The sequence below is a fragment of the Ictalurus punctatus genome, chromosome 6 (assembly GCF_001660625.3).
Source record: "Ictalurus punctatus breed USDA103 chromosome 6, Coco_2.0, whole genome shotgun sequence".
NCBI lineage: Eukaryota > Metazoa > Chordata > Actinopteri > Siluriformes > Ictaluridae > Ictalurus > Ictalurus punctatus.
Genome location: NC_030421.2, coordinates 22108887 through 22133886, shown reverse-complemented (window position 1 = coordinate 22133886; position 25000 = coordinate 22108887). Strand labels below are relative to the sequence as shown.

The 25000-nt window shown below is 38.6% G+C and overlaps 1 protein-coding gene across 3 annotated transcripts in view; it reads left to right on the top strand.

Moving 5' to 3' along the window:
- enox1 (ecto-NOX disulfide-thiol exchanger 1) overlaps positions 1 to 25000 on the top strand; it is a 59665-nt gene that overhangs the window by 17471 nt on the left and 17194 nt on the right. For 2 of the 3 annotated variants that reach the window (XR_001812916.3, XM_017470125.3), the window contains exons 2-6: positions 18532 to 18664; positions 19189 to 19326; positions 21906 to 22073; positions 22211 to 22417; positions 22917 to 23150. Coding sequence is in view for 2 of the 3 variants with exons in the window: in XM_017470125.3 (XP_017325614.1) it covers positions 18655 to 18664; positions 19189 to 19326; positions 21906 to 22073; positions 22211 to 22417; positions 22917 to 23150 (757 nt within the window). In the remaining variant the exon portion in view is untranslated. Of the gene's footprint in view, positions 1 to 5928; positions 5993 to 18531; positions 18665 to 19188; positions 19327 to 21905; positions 22074 to 22210; positions 22418 to 22916; positions 23151 to 25000 lie in introns of those variants that run through there. The other variant, XM_047156040.2, reaches the window with a different exon arrangement.

The following is a 25000-nucleotide window of genomic DNA, read 5'->3' as shown; positions in this document are numbered from 1 at the left end:
CGCTGTGAGATCATTTGCTCACTCTGTGTTTCTCCAAGCACAAGAGATGTCAGAAACCTTTTTCCCCCTTCAATTTACAGTCAAGAGCAACTGCTGCTGAAACTAGCTAGGCTCCTTCAAGACTTCAAGACTCTGTAACATGTGTGTATGAAATTTATTTGATTGGGCTGTGATGGATTGGTGTGCAGTTTCGTAAAGCATTCTCCCTTGATGCACACAAATGCTGGGTCTGGCCAGTTTGGCAGTTTTCTTGTGTGTAGACACATCAGTTGAAACACATCTGTTTATAGAATTATACATATTTAAAATACGCTGGCTTAGTGGTTAGTATGCTTGCCTTGCACCTCCAGAGTTGGGGGTCAAACCCCACCTCTGCCCTGTGTGCACAGAGCTTGCCTGTTCGCTCCATGCTTCGGGGCCTCCCCTGGGTACTCTGATCTCCTCCCCCACTCCAAAGACATGCGTTGTAGGCTGATTGGCATTTCCAAATTGTCTGTAGTGTGTGAATGAGCATGTGAATGGGTGTGACTGTACCCTGCAATGGGTTGGCACCCCATCCAGGGTGTCCCCTGCCTTGTGCCCTGAGCTCCCTGGGACAGGCTCCAGGCTCCGCCACGACCCTGTGCAGGATCAGCAGTATGGAAAATGAATGGATGTATTTAACAAAAATATCCAATTTAATACATGTTTCCAATATTAGTTACACATGAATTAAAGTTTAAGATCCTACATTTGCTGAGAGTAATAGTGAATCAGTCATATAGCGTCAAAGACTCTAGGCCAAAAAATACTGGGTATCAATTTTCAGTGGTATCAAAGAGTTGACGAAAAATTGCATGCTGAGGAGATTAGAGTGCCTGTGAGTTTTGGAGAAAGCATGAAGAGGCACCTGGGAGATTGTTTAATGTATGTGAATTATGCAGGGCTGTAGGCATTGCACTTGACCCTCCTCTATGGTATTATACCCTGAATACAGTGAAAACAGAACAGGATTCCTACCGAAGCTTAAGCAGAGAACTGAACCTTTGACATGCTTACTACTCCTGAGGCCTGTGCAGCACCTCACAGAAACATTTCAGGTTAATACTTCATATCAACAGTGAAGGAAAGAAGCATGTCATGCTCAAGTCTGCTCTCTAATCCCTTAAATATGCTGGCCAGCCACCTGCATGTACAATGCATCCGGAAAGTATTCACAGCGCTTCACTTTTCTCACATTTTGTTATGCACAGCCTTATTCCAAAATGGATTAAATTAATTATTTTCCTCAAAATTCTACAAACAATACCCCATAATGACAACATGAAAGAAGTTTTTTGAAATCTTTTCAAATTTATTAAAACTAAAAAACAAAAAAAGCACATTTACATAAGTATTCACAGCCTTTGCTCAATACTTTGTTGAAGCACCTTTGACACCAATTACAGCCTCGAGTCTTTTTGAGAATGATGCTACAAGCTTGGCATGCCTATTTTTGGGCAGTTTCTCCCATTCTTCTTTGCAGGACCTCTCAAGCTCCATCAGGTTGGATGGGGAGCGTCGGTGCACAGCCATTTTCAGATCTCTCCAGAGATGTTCAGTCCGGTTCAAGTCTGGTCTCTGGCTGGGCCACTTAAAGACATTCACAGGGTTGTCCTGTAGCCACTCCTTTGTTATCTTGGCTGTGTGCTTAGGGTCGTTGTCCTGTTGGAAGATGAACCTTAGCTCCAGTCTGAGGTCCAGAGCGCTCTGGAGCAGGTTTTCATCAAGGATGTCTCTGTACATTGCTGCATTGATCTTTTCCTCGATCCTGACTAGTCTCCCAGCTCCTGCCGCTGAAAAACATCCCCACAGCATGATGCTTCCACCACCATGCTTCACTGTAGTAATGGTATTGGCCAGGTGATGAGTGGTGCCTGGTTTCCTCCAGACATGACGCTTGCAATTCAGGCCAAAGAGTTCAATCTTTGTTCAATCTTTGGTCTGAGAGTCCTTCAGGTGCCTTTTGGCAAACTCCAAGCGGGCTGTCAGGTGCCTTTTACTGATTAGTGGCTTCCGTCTGGCCACTCTACCTGATTGATAGAGTTCTGCAGAGATGGTTGTTCTTCTGGAAGGTTCTCCTCTCTCCACAGAGACATGGCGGAGCTCTGTCAGAGTGACCATCGGGTTTTTGGTCACCTCCCTGACTAAGGCCCTTCTCTCCCGATCGCTCAGTTTGGCCGGGCGGCCAGCTCTAGGAAGAGTCCTGCTGGTTCCAGACTTCCTCTATTTACGGATGATGAAGGCCACTGTGCTCATTGGGACCTTCAATGCTGCAGAAATGTTTCTGTACCCTTCCCCAGATATGTGCCTCGATACAATCCTGTCTCGGAGGTCTCCAGGCAGTTCCTTGGACTTCATGGCTTGGTTTGTGCTCTGACATGCATTGTTAACTGTGGGACCTTATATAGACAGGTGTGTGACTTTCCAAATCATGTCCAATCAACTGAATTTACCACAGATGGACTCCAATCAAGTTGTAGAAACATCTCAAGGATGATCAGTGGAAACAGGATGCACCTCAGATCAATTTTGAGTGTCATGGCAAAAGCTGTGAATATTTATGTAAATGTGCTTTTTTTGTTTTTTATTTTTAATAAATTTGCAAAGATTTCAAACAAACTTCTTTCATGTTGTCATTATGAGGTATTGTTGGTAGAATTTTGAGGAAAATAATTAATTTAATCCATTTTGGAATAAGGCTGTAACATAATTAAATGTGGGAAAAGTGAAGCGCTGTGAATACTTTCCGGATGCACTGTAACATGATTTTTGTCTCTAAATATCAGCTTTCCTTTAAAATCCAATTAGTTGATACATTTAAGCCATGTTTTTGTTTGCTTTGCTTCTTACCAATAATGGCTGTATTTAAAATCAGAAAGTTTAACAGAAACAAATAATTTAAGTATAAATCTTTTTAGTTATATGGTTGGGTCTTCAGCCTTGATGCTTTAATTCTGCACATTTCTTGTGTTATGTTGTTGAATACTTTGTGAATTATTAAGCATGCATCAAAGCAATTATCAATGGTTCAATATGTTTACTTGTAAATGATAATACTAAATGGTCTGCACTTATTTAGTGCTTTTTTAATCTTAACGGTTCCAAAGCGCTTTACACTGTGTCTCATTCACCCATTCACACACACACCAATGGAAGCAGAGCTGCCATGCAAGGAGCTAACTTGCCATCAGGAGCAACTTGGGGTTCAGTGTCTTGCCCAAGGACACTTCGGCATGTGGAGTCATGTGGGCTGGGAATCGAACCAGAAACCCCACGATTAGTAGACAACCCGCTCCACCACCTGAGCCACAGCCGCCCCTAAATTGTATTAAATGTCTATTCTCCTAAAGAATACTGTTGAATAAGAAGTATGAACCCCTAAACAAAACTCAGTAATCATCTGTTAGCTAGGAGGAAAAGCACAAACTGGGTCATCAGTGGCCATCTTAAATACTTGAGAACTCTTTGTATAGCATTTCTTTACAGTGCAGTGTATAAAAGTCTGAAAAAGACTAATGGGCCTGAGGGAAAAAACTGAATGGCTGTGAAGAAAAAGAGAGAACATTGTAGAGGCTCAGAACATCCTTATCTGATTCCTTTCCAGGCCCTCTTGGGTTTTCCTTTTTTTTAATCTGTTGTATATCATTTGAAAATGTTCTTTTGACGCATTTAATAGGCTTCTCCATGCCACAGTAGTCTTGTTGAACCCAGAAGAATTGCTGTGTTCAAAATGGCATACGCTTGTATACTATATACTTATTGGCTGCAGTTTCCTCAGAATTGCCTTAATCTATTTAATTTTGTGAAATTGTGAGTTCAGTGCTGAGGTGGGAATGGCATTACTGGTGTTTAAAGTGAACCCCTGAATGAATTGCCTTTGGACATTTTTTTTAATACTAATGCTCAGTTTTATTTCATTTCATGAGCTGTAAAATTCCATGTCTGTGTAACATTTACTCAGCACTTTTTAAAGATGAATTAAATTTGTGGCCATTTTTCCCAAAGTATATATATGTACAGTACATATTATATCCATGTACTGATCTGGAAAAATTATGCACCATCAAATGCAACAAATCATAGTTGAAGACGATGATAGCTAGCTAGTTTTTGACCTGCTTCAAAACTAGTTTTCTTATCTCATGATTTTATTCTAATAAAAGTTGAGAAAATACAGACGCTATGTCTACTGCCTGAATTAGCCTGCTAGTTAGCTATTTTTGCTAGTTAACACTCTTACATTAAAAATGTAGACTACACATTTTAGGTGAGGCATTTTGTCAGGAAAAAGGAACTCCTTCTGTGCCATTATATGATATAATAGACTGTGGATGTAGAAATTGTTTACTCACAATATCTTGCTAGCATCTCAGCTACCTAAAAGGCTGGATCCTAGACACAATTTGCACAAGTATTTGCACACATACTTCTCAAAAACAACACATGTGATGGATTGAGTATAATAATCAACAGCAATATATAAACCGAACAGAAGCAACATTAAAATTAACTTCAGACATGCATGTCACAGACCAAAATATACCAAGTGTGCAACATGAATTCAACTCAGTTTCATCCATGGTATTGTGACAAAGTAGACATTTGATTGAAAAAACAAATTACTAAAAGAATAAATACAGTAGTCTCAGTGAATGTGGAAAATGTATACAACTGGCTGTTCTTTTCGTCTTCATCTGAATCCAGTTTAGCACATGGCAGTAGTAAAAAAAAAAGAAAAGAAAAGAAAGAAAGAAAAAATCACTACAAATCCTAATCCTAATATTCACTGAATATATTTTATATGTTTACATCTATAATGTGAAAGAATTGAATGAATTCAATAGAAGAATAGAATAGAAGAATTGCGATTTTCCCTTCACAAAGCGGGATAGTAACACAGAGTAACTTCTGTTTTTTTATGAATGTGATAGCATGCCATGCTGTGATTATCATGCAGTCAAAAAGAAATCCTTAATGGTCTTTGCAAACCAGACATCCAAAGAGGTATTTGAAAGTACTTGTAGATAAAGACTATTTAATTTGGTCATCTCTCTGATGTCACTCAATGAGGACTTTGAGAAGTGAGGCCTACAGATCAGCCCAGGACAAAGTGAAGTGTGAGCCAAAACATCTGGATCCCTCATTAGACCACAGGAACAGAGAGAACTCAAGATCCAGTTCACTAGGAAACCCAGCCGCCTGTCCTGAAAAAGTGAGGGAAAGCAATGTACTGGGTCTGGCTCTGGAGTTCTGCATAAACTATCCATAATCAGCTGGATTTTCTAGTCATTAGCTGAGAGTGGGTTTTAAGCTGAATGTGGTATGTAACTCAGTCTGTAAACATGTGTTTAATGGCTTTATGACATATATTCTTATACAATGATGTGCATGACTTGAGTCAACAATCTAAAGCTCAACAATTTATACTTAAGCTTGACACTAATTGGAAGGGAAGGGAACATATGGTGCTGCCGTAGCTCAGTGATTCTGTCACTCATACTGCTTGGTGCAGATATCCAACCCTCTAATGAATTCAGCTCAAAACAGACTTGAAAGTGTATCATTAATCTCTAAAATCAGGTGTGCTGCGTATTCAGCTTGGCCACATGTGTGCAGTACAGCACTCGAACGATATAATGGCTGTGAGTGGTAGCAAGATAAGAATTGAATTGTGCAGCACTCATATTAAATGGAGATGTGATATTCAGCACTGTCCTCCATTGTGCTCACTGCTTTTTCTTGGGTGTTGGCCAGCTGATAAATAACCATGTTGTCCTTGGATGTGACATGCATGCAGAAGACCAGACATACAGTAACAAATGGTCCAATGGTATTCTACACTGTCCCATGATTCTTGTTTTATGCATGTGTCCGCCATGCTAAATGTCTTTGCGGTGCAGTAGAGTATGCAAATGGCGCGGCAGTGGAGTCAAAAGCAGTTTTGTTATGCGCTGAACAAGGCTCCAAAAAGGTAGGAGGAGATCCAGCATAGAATGCTTCTTTGTCACTGCATGCCTCAAGACATTTTTTGACAGTGTGGCAAACCAAAGACTTTTATATTCGTGTGAATGAGATAATTTTTCATTTTTCCTTTATTATTTCTCTTATCATCATGCTCAGCACTACCTGGATCTATGAACAGTTTGCTATTTAGGGTGCTGAACCCTACACACAATAACTGTGTGCAGGTTAGAAAGAGACCTCAGCTAAAGGGGACAAGTTATACTCAGCAGCCAGCGTGCTCTCTCTTTGCCCCTAATGCTTTACGAAATACCATTTCTCCTTCAATTTGTAACATTCAGAGGATGACTAAGTGACAGAATGGGGATCACTTGCATTCAACCCTGGCCTTCTCCATATCCTGGATTAATGGTTTGAAATGAGCCTCTAATGGCTAAAGAACATTTGACTGCAATGCAAAAGAGGTGGGGATAAGCATTGGAAAAGGGATTTTAATGAATACACAGGAGGTTCCCTTTTCTGGGGAAATATTGGGTCTGGCTCTGTTCAGTAAACAGGACCAGGCTAGGCTTCTGGAGCTCTTCCAGAGTAATTTATATTATATCTGATGTTTGCATATACTCTAGTTCTATTGTGAAGAGAGACTCACTTTGTCATGGTACTGCCTCATCAGTATTAAATCAGCACAGCTGTAAAAGCCATTAGCATGTCTGGAGAGGATTTTACCCAAGCATGATATCATTGCAGTTTCTGGTGCTCTTTTTTATGCTGATTATATCATAGGCATTTGCAGGTTTCTGTTCTCTTTCAAATAGATTATGGAATTTGTTCCTAAATGTGTTGCTCATATGATGTTTATTTACTGTTGAAAAGGCATTTAACACAAACTTAATGATGTAAATGGCTACAGTAAAAAAAAAAAAAAGCTGAATCATACTGAATCATACTGAATCATAGCTTCATGTATGCATTGAAGCTGATTAGACTGATTCAATGGGCTTAGTCGTTTTGTCTCCTGCTCATTTCCTCTTCTCTGTCAATCAGTACGTTTACATGGACAACAATAATGCGATATTTACCCGATTAAGACAATACTCAGATTAAGAAACTACCATGTAAACAGCAATTATTGATTACCTTAACCCGAATAAAGTCATATTCGAAGTAAACACAAATCGTATTATACACCTTAATCACACTATTAACATCGTGTGGGAGTTTTCACCCCATTTTGCGACAGGACACGTACACACACGGCAATGCTCAAACGTTTGACAGCAAACGAGAGCACGGCTGCGTCCGAAACCGCATACTTACCTTCTATATAGTAGGTGAAATACATGTATCTCAGCTACTATATAGTAGGTAAATATGGGTATCAGACGCAGCCCACAGCTTCAAGCAGGCATCTATTTGCACGTACAGCATGACAAATAATTAACTGCACTTCAAGCTTTCATAAAATGAAAAATGTAACACCCAAAAGTGTATACAGTCCCATAACGAAGGCCAACTGTATGTAGATACGTGAAATTCTGGAGGGAACGTCGGACGGCGTGGAGTGGGGACATAATGACGTGACGTTAATGGATCTATGTTCTGTAACACGAAACACGGGAACATAAAAGGAATTTTCTAAAAGCGACTCATGTAAACACCTTAATCAGAATATTGTCTTATTCAGAATAAATTCAATAATTACATTACTGCTGTCCATGTAAACATAGTCAATGGGGCCCCCCAAACTCAAAATATTCATAACTCAGATTTACAGGCCTGTGTGAAATGCAGCACAATGCTAATTGGGCATACCTTCTGCCTGATTTGTTTGTGTGTGTGTGTATGTGTTTGTGTGACAGTTGAGACAGTGGGAGAGAGATAGGAGATGTAGAGAGGGAAACTGTTTAAAATGCAGAGCAGTCACGGCTGGAGGAATGCTCCAGCTCATTCTTGCCATCTGGTCACTTTTAGTGTGTGTCTCAGGGAGATCGCCTCCTCACATAACACAAGAGGCTGTAGAACACACATACACAGCTGTACGTTTGTACACTTTTGATGTGTTCGCCTTGTAAATCACTGAGATGCAATACAACAGCATCAATGAGTCTTTGTGGCCACTGAGGGATAAAATTGGGTTCTGGTGCAGAGGCTGTGATGAAGGAAGCCACATGCTGAGGGCGTTGATAATTTGTGATGGTTTGGAGCTGAGTTTGACTTGACTGTTTAATAGTTTGTTGTGAATCTTCCTCTAACTCGGGTATATTGATAATTTGAAAGAGAAACAGAGGAGCGTGTTTAATCCTTGCCTAAATTGCTGGTATAACTGAATGGTTTCCGCTTCAGGAACTGCCTAAAGAGTAGCAATGATCATGTGTGAAGTATAATAAATGACCCAAATTTTCCCCTCTTAATTTCCTCATATTATTTAAGCTGCAATGTAATGTAGAGAAAGGTGCTCCACTACCTCACCACTTAAAATGTAATTTAATTGCACTAGCAAGACTTCATGCTCTGTAATGAAAGACTGCTTCTTTTATATGCACACAGGAAAGCATATATATGCCATAATATAAACAACAATAATAAAACATGTAGCAAGATTATTTCCCAAGCTAGTGCATGGATTTTCAATAATGTATTTCAGATGTTTATACTGAATGCTCTGACTCACATGTTCACATACTTTGTACACCTCTATGAAAGAAATATGTCATTGTAAGCAACTTGCTGAGTAAAATGCATCCCCATCCTCCACAGAGATTACTCTGATGATAAGTGGTGCCTGGGCCTGAGAAACAATAAACGGCAGAGGGAAGGGAGGTATTCAATTACAATGTAAAAACAGCTACTTGATATTGTTTACTTCCTGTTCATTTTGGAGACAGTACATGTTACAAGGACTCCTTGCTGAAAGTGGAGCTAATATTGTACGTTCTAATGGAACTTGTTAATTTATGATTTTGAAATGGGAAGACACAGTATTCTCTCGCTGATCAAGCTGATCAACACTGTTGCTAGGCAACTGGAAAATATGGACAGCAATCATAAACTAGATTATGACTGAGGTAAAAGCTAGCACAAGAAGGTGGGAAGAAAGCAAGTTTCCTTACGTTTACTTACTGTAATTATGTACAGTTTTCATGTATCTAAGCATGAGGTTTGGTTGCAGCTGAAGTGCTTTGACTTTTAGTAGATTATTTGTTTAAGTGCACTTTTACATTACTCATACATTTCCGGAGATATAACAAAATTGTCACGAATATAAACATTTCACTCAGATTGGTTGGTAAATCACCAAGAAAGGTGTCTATGTTCTGAATAGCACTTTATGGATCAGGTCATTAAAAAAAAAAAGTGAATCAAACACACTGCTGTTGATTTTTGTGTGAATATTAGCAGTTATTTCATAAGAAAACAGCTGTACGCATTTTAATGCTTTCAATTCAAGTTTCATAAATCTGTACGCTATAGTGTTTATGTTTATATATACTTTAGTTAGTAGTGCCTATTCAGCATGGCTCAAGGTCCTTATCCAGAACCTTCAAACTAACTGTACCTCAGTGGTGGAATGAACTTCCAACCTCAATCCGGACCGCAGAATCTGTCATTATTTAAAAAAAAAAACAGCTAATGACCCACGTCTTCTGTGAGCATGTCGCTAACCCCCCCATATATATATATATATATATATATATATATATATATATATATATATATATATATATATATATATATATATATATATATATATATATATATATATATATATATATATTTTTTTTTTTTTTTATGAAAAAAAATAATAAAAATGTACTCTGGCTCTTACAACTCTACTCTGCACACTTTGCTTCTCTAGAACTCAATTATAAATCTTGCATGGTAGCACTACATGCATTGTTCTCTGCTTCATATATCACTTTGCTTGTATTTCCTCATTTGTAAGTCGCTTTGGTAAATTGCTGTTAAATGAATAAATGTGTTTACTGAGATAACCTGTTCATCCTGCACATTTTCAGATTGCAGTATTCATTTATACTTTATGAGCGATCAGTGTCAGTATATACAGGATTGGGAGGGTTACTTTAAAAATGTATTCCGTTAGAGTTATAAATTACTTCATGAAAAATGTAGTCAGTAACATAATCCACGTATCACAATATGAAAGTAACGTAATCATATTATTTTCAGATTACTTCAAGGTCACATATATAAATAAAGTCAAGAGAAAAGCAATATGATCTAAAATACTTTTATGTATTATAATAATAATAATAATTATTATTATTATTATTATTATTATTATTATTATTATACAGTGTCCATTTTCAATGAGAATGCTAAAGAGAAAGCAATAAAATGGGCTAGTATTAAAAAAAAATTTGCTGATTTTATTGTTTTTAAGAAAGATGAGCATAATAATGGTGGCACTCCTTAGGCCTCACAAGTAAAATGCTTCACTGAGTTTATTGTATTTATATCACTAAAGATTGCCATTATATGGGGCTCTGGTTATGAGATCTCTGAGTGTCCGTTCCATGGAGAGAGCCCGAGGGTAAGTGAGTTATGGAGGCTATGAGACAGACAGAGTGCCTGCGGGAGGAGTGAAGCGAGTGGAGACTGATGGATGAAGCCTTTGGGGGAGAGGGGAGAAGACGTGAAGAGATGCCTTCTGCTACATGCTGTTTGTGCTGGGCTTCTACAGAAAAAATCGCTTACAACTGTTTTTTTATTGACAGCTGAGGGAAATTTAGTTCCTGCTGCAGCAGCTTAGTAGTCAATGGGCAATCTTATTGTTCATGCCAGGATCTATATGCTAATAAGCTTTGTATCCTGTAATAGTCAGGGTAATCGACCTATTCCTCATGTGGAAACTTTATGACGAAGCCATGCATGCCCATAGTCCAGTATCACAAATGTTTAACAGCCCAATTGGAGAAATTAGCACTGGGAGAAGTGGCAAGACAGTGTACACATCAACAAACAAGAACTGAAAATCAGCTGTGATTAACTGCGCATCAACATGATGAACAAAGAGAGAGAAGTGAAAGAAATGTACGCCCACTCTGTCTTTCCACTTTCATGTTCATGGCTCTAGGGGAGTAGTTCAGACTGAAAGGGTATACACATAGACAGTTCAGATGAAAGGCATGGACAGGGCACATGATGCATGCCAATGCTTTAAGAGCACAGGGCAGTATAACCCTATGGCCAGAAAGGAAGGATCAGCAATAACTGGCAGCACTAGACTCCTGCTCTCTGTTGCTATAGCATCTGCCAGTCATGATTCACTGAACACACACACACACACACACACACACACACACACACACACACACACACACACACACACACACACACATTTTCAGACTGACTTGGCTTGATTATTGATCTCTGTAGCAGGACTAAGTGCTCATTTACATGCGGCTAAGATGGTAATTTGCCATGTGTGTGGAAGAATAAATATCTTCATACGGTGTATAATATTTACCTTACTCAATTCAGAAGAAGCATATTTCAGACATGCTGATGTGGAGAAAGCAGTCACTGGAACAACCTGCCCTTGAGCTCTGTACAGGCAGTGCTGTCACTCTGAATAATGTTAAAACTGGTAATACATCTTTGTTCAACATTGTATATAACTGCAAAGAATGTCGGTGTGCGACGGTAATGTGTTTATAAAATTCAGTATAGGTAAAAATAAATCAGGTTTTGGTAAGTTTACAGTAAAATACATTTTAATTAATTAAATTAAATTGTGTGCAAAAAGCCATTTTTATTATAGGTTATCCATATTGATAAACTAAGAGGGAAAAACTAAGATGAAATGAACAATTAACAAGTATTAACTGTATTAAATTGGTGGTTTATTCTCATGGAGGAGGATCTCATGTGTCTTAAAGAGGACTGCCAGCCCTGTTTTGCTGATTGATCACACAGTCAAAAACAGCACTAAATGTATCCAAAATGACAGCCAGAGAGAAGCTTCACATAATAATGCTGTATGTACTCCAACAGGAATAATATTATTGTAATACAAAGGGATTGGACAGATTATTAAACTCACTAATAGGATTAGGTGGTGTGCATTTCACATCAAAGACATTTTCAGTGAAGGAGGCTTTACAAACAGGAACTGGAAGAGTTAAGTGTGTCTCACTCATAACTCTAATAAATGCTTTAGAGATATTTGTGTTATTATCTAACACTATTACATCAGCTTTGTAATATAGTGCTTTGCGACAGTGGATGTGGCCACTGGTGCTTGTTCTGCATGTTCTGCTTATTGATGCAGGCATTGTCCCCAGCTGGCTGGTTTTGTAAGACCTTAGTGAATATTGAGCACAATTCGCATCTCTCAGCAGTTATCCTACTCTTATATCTTCGTTCACAGAAAGTGGCAGGACAGTTGCCTCTCTTTGTTCTATTTCACCAGATATGCGACAATGAATTCCCGAAGAGGATGAACATGGATGCTGATTTTTACGATCAGCGAGAAGCTATAGGCCAAGCTTATTTAAGCCATGGATCTTAAATCCTGGCTATAAAAATGGAAGTAAAAAAAGGCTTGAATGTCATTCTTTGGGCTCATATTAACAATTACTTTTAAAAACACCCAAACTACAGTAACAAGACCTTCTCAGAGTCTTTCATGAAGGATAGTTCTGGTGCATTTCTAATGACTTATGGCAACAGGACTTAAATGAATCTTGGCATAGCGCTTCTCATTCTCTACCGTAGGAGGTTTCTCTTCATGAGGAGACATGAGTTTAATGGTGCCTTTCTAACGGCATTATTAGGTGCAATTTGCTCTCAGCAGTGAGTGATATTGTGGTCATGACCCCTTTTCCAGTGAAAGGGATGCTCCTCTTAGCCTGCTGGTCTTTTCAAAGCTCTGTTCAAGCCAGAGAGTCCAGGCTGCCCTGAAATAAGAGACAATAGTGAAACAGCAGGGAAAAGCAAACATTCTGGCCAAACCAGAGATTATAAGACTGATCATTTCAAGCACTTGGATCAGTGTTCAGTATGCGAACTATGTGATCACATATGATTCCATATATAGTTTGCCAATAAAAGCTGCCATTTAAAAGAGTCATCCACATCCACATTAGATAATTCACCATGCCTATAGTTATACTGAGATGCAAAATGAATATTTGAAATTTGAGCTGCTGTAATGCATTAAAGATGTGTTCTTTTTTTCCATTGAATTCTCCATTCAGATTGGACACAAGTTATTGATTAAATTTTTACACCAGCATCTCTGACAATAGTGCTGGCTTCCAGGCAAATCACAGGTGATATTAATGTGCTTGCTTTTATATTTAGAAACATTACTGTTTCTATAGTAACAACTTAAATACGGACTTGTATGGTGCATGCTGCACATAAATGGATTAAAAAAACATGTATAATTGTTGATCTAGTGAAGTTGTTTTGTGAGAAGACATTTACAAGGTGTCACAAAAGTCTTCATACATAGGGGACTATGTTTGCTAGCACCATGTCGGTTGTGCGTTCCTCAGTGGATATTTGTGGACATCCACTTATCGGTTGTACCACTTCCAGTCTTGAATTTGTTAATAAGGCATTTTTTGTCAATTTTGTGAAAGGCATTTTTAAAGGCTTACTGTGTTAATTTCCACTATTTATGGAGGCTTTTGGGACACCCAGTATTTAGCATTTATAGAAAGAGTGACCAATGTCAGCACTCTGTAACAGTTAAAGATAAATCTCTTCCTTTATGTTTTCCAACCAGTGGCTGAACTAGACTTTTATACATGAGGTGGCCAGGGGGTGGCCACTGCTACTTTCAGGGGTCCACACACACACACACACACACACACACACACACACACACACACAATGTTCGCTTTCCATGTTTTATGGGAAATTTCCATAATGAGTTTATACTGTACAAACTATATGTTCTATCCCCTAAACCTATCCATCACCTAAACATCACAAAAATGCATTTTTACATTTAAAAATGTAGTATGTATGATTTATAACCTGTTTTCCTCATGGGGACCAACAATGTCTGGTGTTGATAGTAATAACACACACACACACACACACACACACACACACACACACACACACACACACACACACTACTCATAGTGGAAAGAATTGGGTCACTTTGTTTTCAGAAAATAAAAGTGTTTTCAGAAAATAAAGCTTAAGCACCAAGGAGATAAGATACAGTAGCATGTGTCTGTTACATGAACTGCTGAGTTTATTTACAAAAAAAACAAAAAAAACAAAACACCACACACACTGCAATTAGATATAGCAGGCATGAAGCAGATAGGGCTGTTTGCACATGTTCTGCCAGTTTGTGCTTCTTTAAAAAGAGCTGATATCTCTCCTTTTCTTTTCATGTTTAATTGATCCTGTGCAAAAAATATGACAGTCTATGGTTACATCTAATCATCCAATTACCAACATTTTTATCTTAATTACACATCCTCATTTTCATAACTACATTAAAATCACCTACCTGTCTAAGTTAGCAGTGTGATCATTGCTAGCCCTCTGAACTGAAGTAACTGAGCTAGCTAATCGATTTCAAACTGCTAAATGTTAACTCTCTGAACACTGACAGCTGTAGCCAACTTCCTCACATTATCTGTATACTGTTAACTTACACACTGCACGGTATATGCATGTATTACTAGTACAGATGTAAGTGTAAGGATTGTTATGCTAAATTGCAAACTAACTGGTAGTGTAATGGTAATACAGAGAGTACCGTATATACTGTTAATGATGTGCGTATCTAAGGACAGTGGTGAATCAGTGGAGATACAGAGATGAAGCTGTGGGAGCACAGACGTTGTTAAAGGCTGTTGGATGTTGTTTAATAACAGGAAGTAAATGGAGCCACGCTTGTATCGCCTCATTTATATGTGCCGTCCTGACATTACAGGTAGCCTATTGGAGCCTTATTAACTCACACAGTATCTCATAAAAGTTATTCAGAAAACAAACCTGATGCTAAACCTAAAAAACTTACTTAGAATATGATGTTTTCTTATTCTTCGGTATCTTGCAGCAATATTCTCTCATCCTCGGCTCGTCCTTGATTTGAAAACTGCACACGCTACCAGCACCAAAATTCCAAAATTCTTCTTTCGACAAGAGGTGAAAGTGGTGATGTGTCAATCAGCATCAGCAACTGCCAGTAGCATATAAAATGTTGGGGTGGCACCTGGGGTGGCCAATCTGATGTCAGGGGTGTCGAGTGCCACCCCTGACACCCCTCTGTCTATGACTTTCTTACGTTGTAAACAGTGACGGAGCCAGAGGGGTGTCAGGGGTGGCACTCGACACCCCTGTGGCTCTGTCACTGTTTCCAAGGTAAGAAAGTATTCCGGACAGAGGGCTTCGAGCTGTCTTAGTAATATGACAAACTGCTTTTCTTTGTCACATTAACATCAATAGAGAGAAAAAGATAAGCTGGTGAGGGAATGACTCTTTATAGCTGTTATAAAGTAAGTAATAACAGGAACTTGCTTGTTTCGCAGATGTTCCACAACATTAAACATAACTATTATCAGATACATTGTGAAATGTGTCATTAGTGTTGGTAAATTGCTGTGGTATAAGAAGAATAAACACTTCAGGGAGTGCTGTTATACAAAAATAGTCATGGCCCTCCATAACACCAACCACTTAATGATTATTTTCCTATAATGGCTTGTGCTATTGTGCTTTTTTTCTATACAAGTTCTGCCTAGCCCATTATTATCAAATAACATGACATGCACCATGCGCTTAGCGTTTTAAAGGAGGTAATGACACTAGCTTCTGTTTTTTTATTCAAACACATGCCAAATAGTGTTCTAGCCAGTTCCAGTCAAAGCCTGAATCTCCCAAGCAAAATACATGATATTCTGGTATATTCAATTATTAATAATAATTGACTAAAAACAAGATCGTAGTAGTAAATAATAGAAAGGTGTATAAAGCATTGTGGGTTTGTGAAATCCATGTTGCTTTGGGAGACGCTGATCCAGCCTTTGTAACCCGATCATTTGTCAAGGTAATTAGAGTAGCAATTACTTATATCAGCACAGCATAATTGATTGAAATTGAACGTATGAGTTTGAGGACAAGTCATCAGTGGCTATGTCTGTATAGATTAAAACATTTATCAAAAAAAGGAAAGGGTCAAAAGTGTAAAGGCACACATTTTAGCAAGCACCAGTGTTAAGAGTATGCTGAACTTTTTCCTCTGAGAAGGAAGGCTTTCTGGAATAGAAGCCAAAAGCGATTAAACTCTACTGACATAGATCACTTTGATTTATTAATTTTTTCTTCTCATCTATAATGAACAGCCCGAAAAGCATTTGGGATCAAGCTGGACACTTACATTTGTGTGCCATATTTATGATTTCTGTCCCTATCTCTTCCTTCACTTCTTCCTTTTGGGGGTGAGCAGGATACCACTTAAATCATTCAAAGTGTCAAGTAAGTTTATGAATAATGAAGGCAAAACAGCTTGTGGAGTAAATATTTCATGGTGCGTGTGAAAGTGAGTAGAGATTGGTTTGGAGATGGGTATTGTCCATGGCATGTGTGAATTGAGAGACGTATGGCAGGGCAGCAGGAGTAAAGGAGCGAGGTGTTGACCTGTGGGAAAATGTTGTCTTGGGCTCTTGGGGTACGATAAGAAGCAGAGACAGCTATATTACTTACTTATGCTAATTAATTTGTTAATTACTACATCGAGAAGATTAGCATATGTCTTTGCATTACTGTAAATTGATTTATAAAAGCCTTCATTTGCAAAACTGTTTTCATGCAAGTTTGGATATTTGTTAAACCTCCAGCTAGCTTCTGCAGAAATAGATTTGGCAGCATAAACATTTCCTCATTAAGTCTGGACCTTTAATATAAAAGCAGTGATATGATTGTCTTGATTAAAGGAAAATTGTGTTTCGCTCCTAAGTTGATTTCTGTGTGTCAGATTTGAATAATGATCATTACTGCAGTGAGCTTGAAAGTGGCAGAGAGGAACATCTCTTGCATACTGATGACAGCCCTGCTTTCTCAGCTCTGTTGTGAAAGAGCATAGTGCTTTCTCTGTGACCAGGATCCACCACCCTTACCATATTAATCAGCGTAATTCTGTTTCATGGGGACATTGATTTCCTAGATGATATAATGTATGCAGATGGAGCTAGTGTGCACTTAGCATATTGGAGAAAGGTGGAAGAAGAGAACAAAACTGCAGCTGCTAACAAGAGACAACACAAGGGGGGTTGGAAATGGTCTGGCCAGCTACACACACACACACACACACACACACACACACACACACACACACACACACTGGACATGTGATGGATTGCAGGATGACGTGTGTCAAATTGATGGCCAAGGGCCAGATGGAAGTCATTTATGGATGGTGCACTGATAGGGAGGACTGGCTTTGGAGAGCAACATGTCCTTGAGGAGTATTTATTGTGCATTCTAATAGGCTGCATCATTGTAAATTCTGCTTACCATGCCACAAAACCTAGACTGAAATAATAATACTACTTTATTCTTTTAAACAAAGGAATTCTGATTAAATTACCCACAAACTAGACAAAGAGTAATCTTATGATTTCCATCTACCTAAACCCCTGATCCTTTTAACCTGCCACTGGATACCTACAATCACCCCTGGCTGAGGTGATGTCTGATGTCTGATAAACTACATTTACATTAACAGTTATAGCATTACCAAAACATCCTACCCAAGTGCTTTGTAGTCTTCATTTTAACAAAGAAAGGGAGGGGGGGGGGGGGGGAGTGTGTGTAGTACAGCAACAAAAACACACAAGTCACAGAATGGTATTATTATTATTATTATTATTATTATTATTATTATTATTATTATTATTATTACCTTTTTAGTCAGTACTCATTTAAATAGTTGGTGAAGAGGTTGGTCTGCTGTCTTTGTTTGGAGACAGCTGTTTAGACAGACAGATGAAGTGAAGTTCATTTCACAACCTGGGTTCCTGTACAGAGAAGAGACTTGATGCATGTTTTCCTTGTATCTTCATGAGGGATAATGAGTCAAGTTAACCCATGCTAGAGTCTCAGTTAGTTACCATTTGTGCTATGTTAGAGAAGTCTAACATAGCACAAATAACATAGTCTTTTTTTACATGAAAAAAGCAGGAGCTACACCGTTTCCTTATAATACAGAGAATGTGGACTGAATAATTCACTGAATGGAATAACAATGAAATATACAGATTTATTTTTCAATTTTTTAGACACACACATATGACAGTCTGGCCACAGCCCCCGCCACCACTGGAATTGCAGAATGTACGCTATTATTTTTTAAATTACAGTGTGACAATACTAATGAATGTATACATGCTGTATACATGTATACATGCTTTAATCAACTTCATTTTATGTCCATTTTGAACATTAATTGGTGTCATGCAAATAACCAGATCCAATGTGTTCTGATTTTTTTTTTTTTTGTGAACTCTTCTATAGTGTATGTTCACATGATATGATTGTATTTGTCTGTTGTAGGTTTGCACATATGCTGTGATGAGCCCTTGAGTTTTTACTCTCTGCCCTGGGCAGCAGGCCTGGAGGAGCAGGAGTTTTGGGGACAGCAGTGGCAGACAGAACCAGAGATACAGCAGAGCTGCCATGGGCAGTGGTAAATAACTCTCTCATTTTCCCTTCTGTCAGAGCCTTGCCTTTATGCATGCTGATTTACTGTAGTACTCTGCTAATTCTATAGCAAGGCTTTTGTTTAAGCCTCATCATTAGTCTTGGATTCATGTCCTTTTATCCTTCCTTCTGTCGATAATAGTATTTTACGTATAGATAAGATCTCTAACTGTTCATTGTGATAACACTCAGGCATATATTATGCTGTAATAAATATATATATATAAAATTACAGTATTAAAATTTGACAAGTACATTTTTTATAGTATTTTTTTCAAAAACCGAAGAGACACCAGACATCATGAAAGGGACATTTACAATGTGATCTAGTAAAAAAGCGGTGATCTATACAGAAATGAATCAGCAGTCTGCAGGCACCAGAGGGGTTTATAGAGGGATTGCTCAGTCAAGCTGGTTTTGTCTTTGTCTTCAGTCAAGATAGATTGCGTAAGGATCTGTTCAATATTTACTTAAATAATCAAATGTGTCCTCTGTGCTTTCTCTCTGCAGCAGCAGATGGCATTGGGGGTTTGGGTACAGAGCAGACCCACCTCAGTGTGCCTGTGGCAGACCCCAGTGCTTGGGCCACAGCCATGAATAACTTAGGCATCATGCCTTTGGGCCTAACTGGGCAGCAGTTGTTGCCAGGTAGAGCCATGCATCTTAGTAGCATGATCTAACATATTCTTACTTTTACTTACATTTTCTCCACTCTCCCATACTCTTTTTTTCACACTCGAGCAATGGCTTGAGTCAAAAGCAAATCTCTCATATTCCTCCCAGCAAACCACACTAGCACCAGCTGCCCAAGCCAAGTATGTGACCTTTTAGCAGCAATGCTAGACATTGGATTTTATGTTAAACTGTGTTCCAGTCTGTTGAGCTTTATTTTTTCATTGAGGACCCATTTGTTGCCGCTCTGGAAAGGCCGGTACCCTCGAGTGCTCTGGAGGCATACACTGCCGCTTTGTCTGAGGTCTGAATAAGTTATTCCTGCTTCCAGCTTCTACTTAGAATCATTTGGAAAGGTGTTGGCACCCTTTCTGTGGCACCTACTGTGGAAATGAAAGAATCATTAATTAAGGAATGGTAAACTGCTCATGCAATCACTACAGCCTTTGGTAATTGTAAAACAATTCTTGCAATCAAGGTACAATGAGCTTCATAATTATTGGCACCCTTTGCAAATAGAAAAAAATGTCTTTGTGGTTAATTGTCTTAACCTCACACTGAAAATATGAAAGAAATGTAAGATATTTAACCATAAAGACATTTTTATCCATGTGCCAGTAATTCTAGAGGTGACAATAAATCCCAAAGGAATGTAGCGTTGCCTGGGACTGTCTCTGAAGTGCATAGCAAAGGGAGTGAGTGAATGATGGAGAGGCTCTATAATTAGCTTTCCATACACTTAAGTGCTGTGACTGCATTTACAATAGTATCTCATACAAAATAAAGCCTGTGCTGAGTTAGCGACATATTGGAGCTAATATCATCCCAAGGAGCCATGGTAGATTGAGGCAAATTAAGCTGAGATTTAAATGCATGAGCAGATTCTATGGATCATGCATATTTATGGAAATGGTATCATTTGGAATGGCTTATATTTGAATTATATTTGAGAGTTTTGTTTTGGGGTGCTATGATTCATCATTAAAGACTGGATATTCAAATTATTATGATTTGCTTCTGGCATGATGTGACCAGTTAATAAAATCAAACATGGCGAAAGAGTTACTAGCAGTTTGCGTGGGACCTTTTCAGAGCCTGGGTACTGGTAGGTAATGTGAGTCACAAGAACAATTTATGGCATACCTGGAGTGACATAAATGGATTTAGTCACAAGTCTGATTGTACAGTGGCAGGGCCATTGTAATTTTTACAGATGTACTGATTTCAAAAGAAACTTTGGAACATGCTTGAGCACTTGGTTTCACCATAGGTTTAAAAATATATTAGAGTATTGTGTTGTAATATTTGCAGTGTTAATATTTGTTCTCCCTTTACCATTTCACATCTTCAAAGAAGCCTTTATGGGCAGCATTAGTCTGGCCACAAAATATTTGCAGGCACATATTCAATACTTATATTGTCTGTGGATATTAATAAAGGCTGTTTGAACACATGACCATTCTAGGCTAAGGTGATGAAAGTTAGAATAAGATTTTGTGTCACTATTGGACAATATTGATCATGGCTGCTCTGGATTATTATGTATTGTCTGTATGTAATATAATGAGGGATGGATGGGATGCTACTGGGCTGAAGAAGTCACAAGATTAAAGAGATTTCCTCATGGAACTAATATTTCCCTGGCACACAAATGGCCAATAATCGTATTTTTGAAGCCTTCTGATTGATGGCATTCCACCTTTAAGTTAATCACAGCCAGTTGTTTCTTGTGAAGAAGTTCAGCTCTGGATCTAATTTCTCTGAAATGATAAAAAGAAAGTTATGATAATCACATATAATCCATTCCTTCAGTCTCTGGCAGCAAATGAGAATCTTTAGGCCAAAAGAATGAGTGGTCCTGCAATCCTTGGAGGAAGGAATAACATTAAGAAATGAAAAATAGGAGGTATTTCTGTGTGACATTTTCATGTGTTTGGCAGGGATCTGCTAAAGTACACATTTCACATGATTACAGTAACAGATTTACCGTCTGCTATGTCTCCTAGAACAGTGGTTTTCAAAGCGGGAGCCGCGGCCCCCTTGGGGGCCACCTTAGGGTGCCCGGGGGGCCTCAACAATTTGGTGTGAAAAATAAATACATGATTTTCTCTTTCTCACTCTCAGACAACCACACACACACACACAATCAATTCCTAATCTAATGTAATGTAAAGATGCAAGATGTAATTATTAATTTAAAAACAAAAGGGAGATATATTCAGAAGTCTGTATTTTTAATGTGTTTTAAAGATATCTTGCAAAAGGGATAATGTTAATGCCATTTGGGGGGCCTTGCCCTGGAAAAGTTTGGGAACCACTGTCCTAGAGGATAGAAGAGAATAGGATTCTATTGTACTTTAAGTCTCAACCTAAGCCCTATGTCCTATCTTTGAGGCAATGTTGGTCTACCATCCTTTTGTTAGAGATTTAGTTACTGTTGTTTATTTATCTTGTTTAATTACTGTTAGATTATTTTGTTCATTCTCTTCTACTTGTTTGAAATTAATGGATGCATTCCTAACCTTTTATTTTGTTGGATTTTTTTCCCCTTCCAGATTCCATCTGTATCCAAGGTTTTGACCCCAACTTGGGTATTATTGCACCCATTAACCCCTTGATGGCAGGGATCAGTCTGGTGCCTCCTCCACCTGTGCAGCCTGAGCTACCTGTCATCAAAGAGATTATCCACTGCAAGAGCTGTACACTTTTCCCCCAGAACCCAAGTAAGGGTTTCATGTATATCCTGCAGATAAGTGCATAAGCTAATCTCATCTTTCCCAGCAAAAAGATGGGTTGATAGAAAAATTAGGGCTGATACAATCATTAGTCAATTGTGACTTGCTCTGTTTCTATCATGCAGATCTTCCACCTCCATCTACCAGAGAGCGTCCTCCAGGCTGTAAAACAGTGTTTGTTGGTGGACTCCCTGAGAATGCAAGTGAAGAAGTTATCCGAGAGGTGTTTGACCAGTGTGGTGAAATTGTTGCTATCCGCAAGAGCAAGAAAAACTTCTGCCACATCCGCTTTAGTGAAGAGTTCATGGTGGACAAGGCCATTTATCTTTCTGGTGCGCTTTTGTTTTTCGTTTGCACAAGATTGACTTAGAGTATATTTTGATATACAAATTAAAGAAACAAAATATACTGTAGGGGCATTTTGTTAGCATGGACTTCCCTTTAGAGGGAAGAGTCACTGCAAATCAATACAAATAGCAATGTCCTCATCCACAAAGTACAAGATCTCACTGAATGGACTGATGAATATGAAAATTATGTCAATCATATGCTATGGCATGGACGCTCACCTAATATCAACCCGATTAAACACTTATGGGAGATTTTGGAGTGAGGTGTTAGTCAGCACTTTCTACGACCACAAGCAAAACACCAATTGACACTTGTACAATCTATGTGAATGTGCACTGAAGCTGTTCTGGCAGCTCTGGCCCAAAACCTGTTGTTTTTCCATTAATTTGTCATTAATGATATGAAGCTTTCTTCTTTTTTTTTCTTTTTTTAAATTTTATATCAGTATTGATTTGTAATGGTTGTTTTTTTATGTCTTAGGTTACCGGATGCGCATTGGTTCCAGCACAGATAAAAAGGATTCGGGTCGCATCCATGTAGACTTTGCTCAGGCGAGGGATGACTTGTATGAGTGGGAGTGCAAACAGAGGTTACTGGCACGAGAAGAACGTCATCGGCGCAAAATCCACGAAGACCGCTTGCAACCTCCTTCTCCCCCCCCTATCATGCACTACTCAGAGCACGAGGCAGGCCTACTTGCCGAAAAACTGAAAGGTGTGCTTTTCTACTAAAAAGAAAAACTTTTTCTGCTTTTCATCCCGGAAATGTATCATCATTACAGTACCAGAGAAAAACAGTTAAGGTGAAAACATATCTTGAGCAGCTGCTCTGCAGTGCTTTTCCAACTTCAGTGTGGTCTGAAGACCTGCTTAGCTGTGTATGCTGTTTCATTCCTGCTTCTTTCTGATGATGTCAAAGTTATTAGTGAAATGCTTGCCTGCTAAGCCTAAGTACTTCTCCCCAGCTTAGTCTCCTCCACTTTCTACAGCTGCAAACCAAAAAAAAAATCCAGCTGTTGTTGGTTGCGTGCCTCTGTGCTGAACTAGCTTCTATAGTGGTCCTTGGTGAATATGCCTATAAGGAGTTCTCTGTAAATGGTGTCAGGAAATAACTTTAGCAACTGAAAGACTATGCCTAAAGCCCCACCTTCTTCTCAGTCACTTTCTCTACTAGAGCACTAGCCCAAAGGTAGAAGGTCCAGCCAGAGTTCTCAGAGTTCTCCCCCTTTTTGTGAGGACGTTTTCTAGGGAGTGTCAGACAGTAGGTTTACAGTGTTGTTTGCTCATTTACGCTATGACAGTTGTGTTAATAAATAAAGATGAAATTCTTTAACACAAAATGCTCTGCCAGGATGAACATGTAATAATAGACACAACTGAAACCTTGGCATAAATAATGGAGTGTTGATTACTACACCTCAAGAACATTTCCCAGCCAGCTGGTTTTACACCTGTGTTTTTTTCCCCCTCACAAACTAGACACACGCATTTCACTTTGAAGTCTGTAAATAATACAGGCAGTCGAGATCAATCTAAAACACCTCCATTTCTAAACTCCATGCAGTATATGCATCCTATATATGCTGCATAGACAATTTACACCACTGAGCTTGTGCTTATGGTTTCTCAACAGGGTCTTTAATTTTAAGAATTAATTTCACTTCAAAACAAGGATTCTCATATACATATTCTCCAGATCTTTCCAGGTCAAATGTTTTCACTTTCATAAGCAACATATCATTTTTGTCCTGCCTCAGATTTTATTATTATTATTTTATTTTTTTTACATTTGTGATAAATCAAAACAGACATTAGGTGTAAAGCACCTTTCCAAGCCTCTCAAATCTCCTAATCTGCTTTCAGTTAGATGATGGTAACTTGACTGCAAATCAGTAACACCTTATCAGTAATCTTGGCACACAGTTGAGCATTTCCTATTCCCTCAGTGTGGTGCTTTCCTGCACCATGTGCACTTGCATTTTAACTGAGTCCCAAAACACACGCAAAGTTTGCCAGATACAACTCAATATTCTGCTTGGCACAGAAAAGACACCATTGTGAAATGAGTGTTTACTCTGAATTTGGGGTAGCCTTTGTTCTTTTGTAATATACTAATATTTATTGGCTAGAAATATGATCGTGTCTGTTTAAATGGGAACAGCATGCAGGCATTTGCCTTTCTGTCGGAGATGTTAGCTGTAAAACATCAGGCTGCACTCCCGCAGTAGACCATTTAGGGTATGTGTATTTCAATGGAGTAAAGCCACATCTTTGTAAGAGGGCAGCACTGAAAGCCAGTGTAGCAATGTAAATCCAGTGTTTCCACTGGATTTGGCTTTCATTCAGCTCTGTTTTGGGTCTTGGCTCTTCGATAAGTCTTTCTTAACCTGCTCTGTCTGGTGCAGGTAAAGGCATGTCATTTTCTTTTATGTTGTTATTTTTATTCATAAAATGGAGCGTCTGGTAAGTGTTTTCTTATTTTAGGAGAATGGAATAAATAAATTTAAATACAATTATTCACAAAAATAAGCAGGTAAACCAACACTATATCATAAAATAGTAATT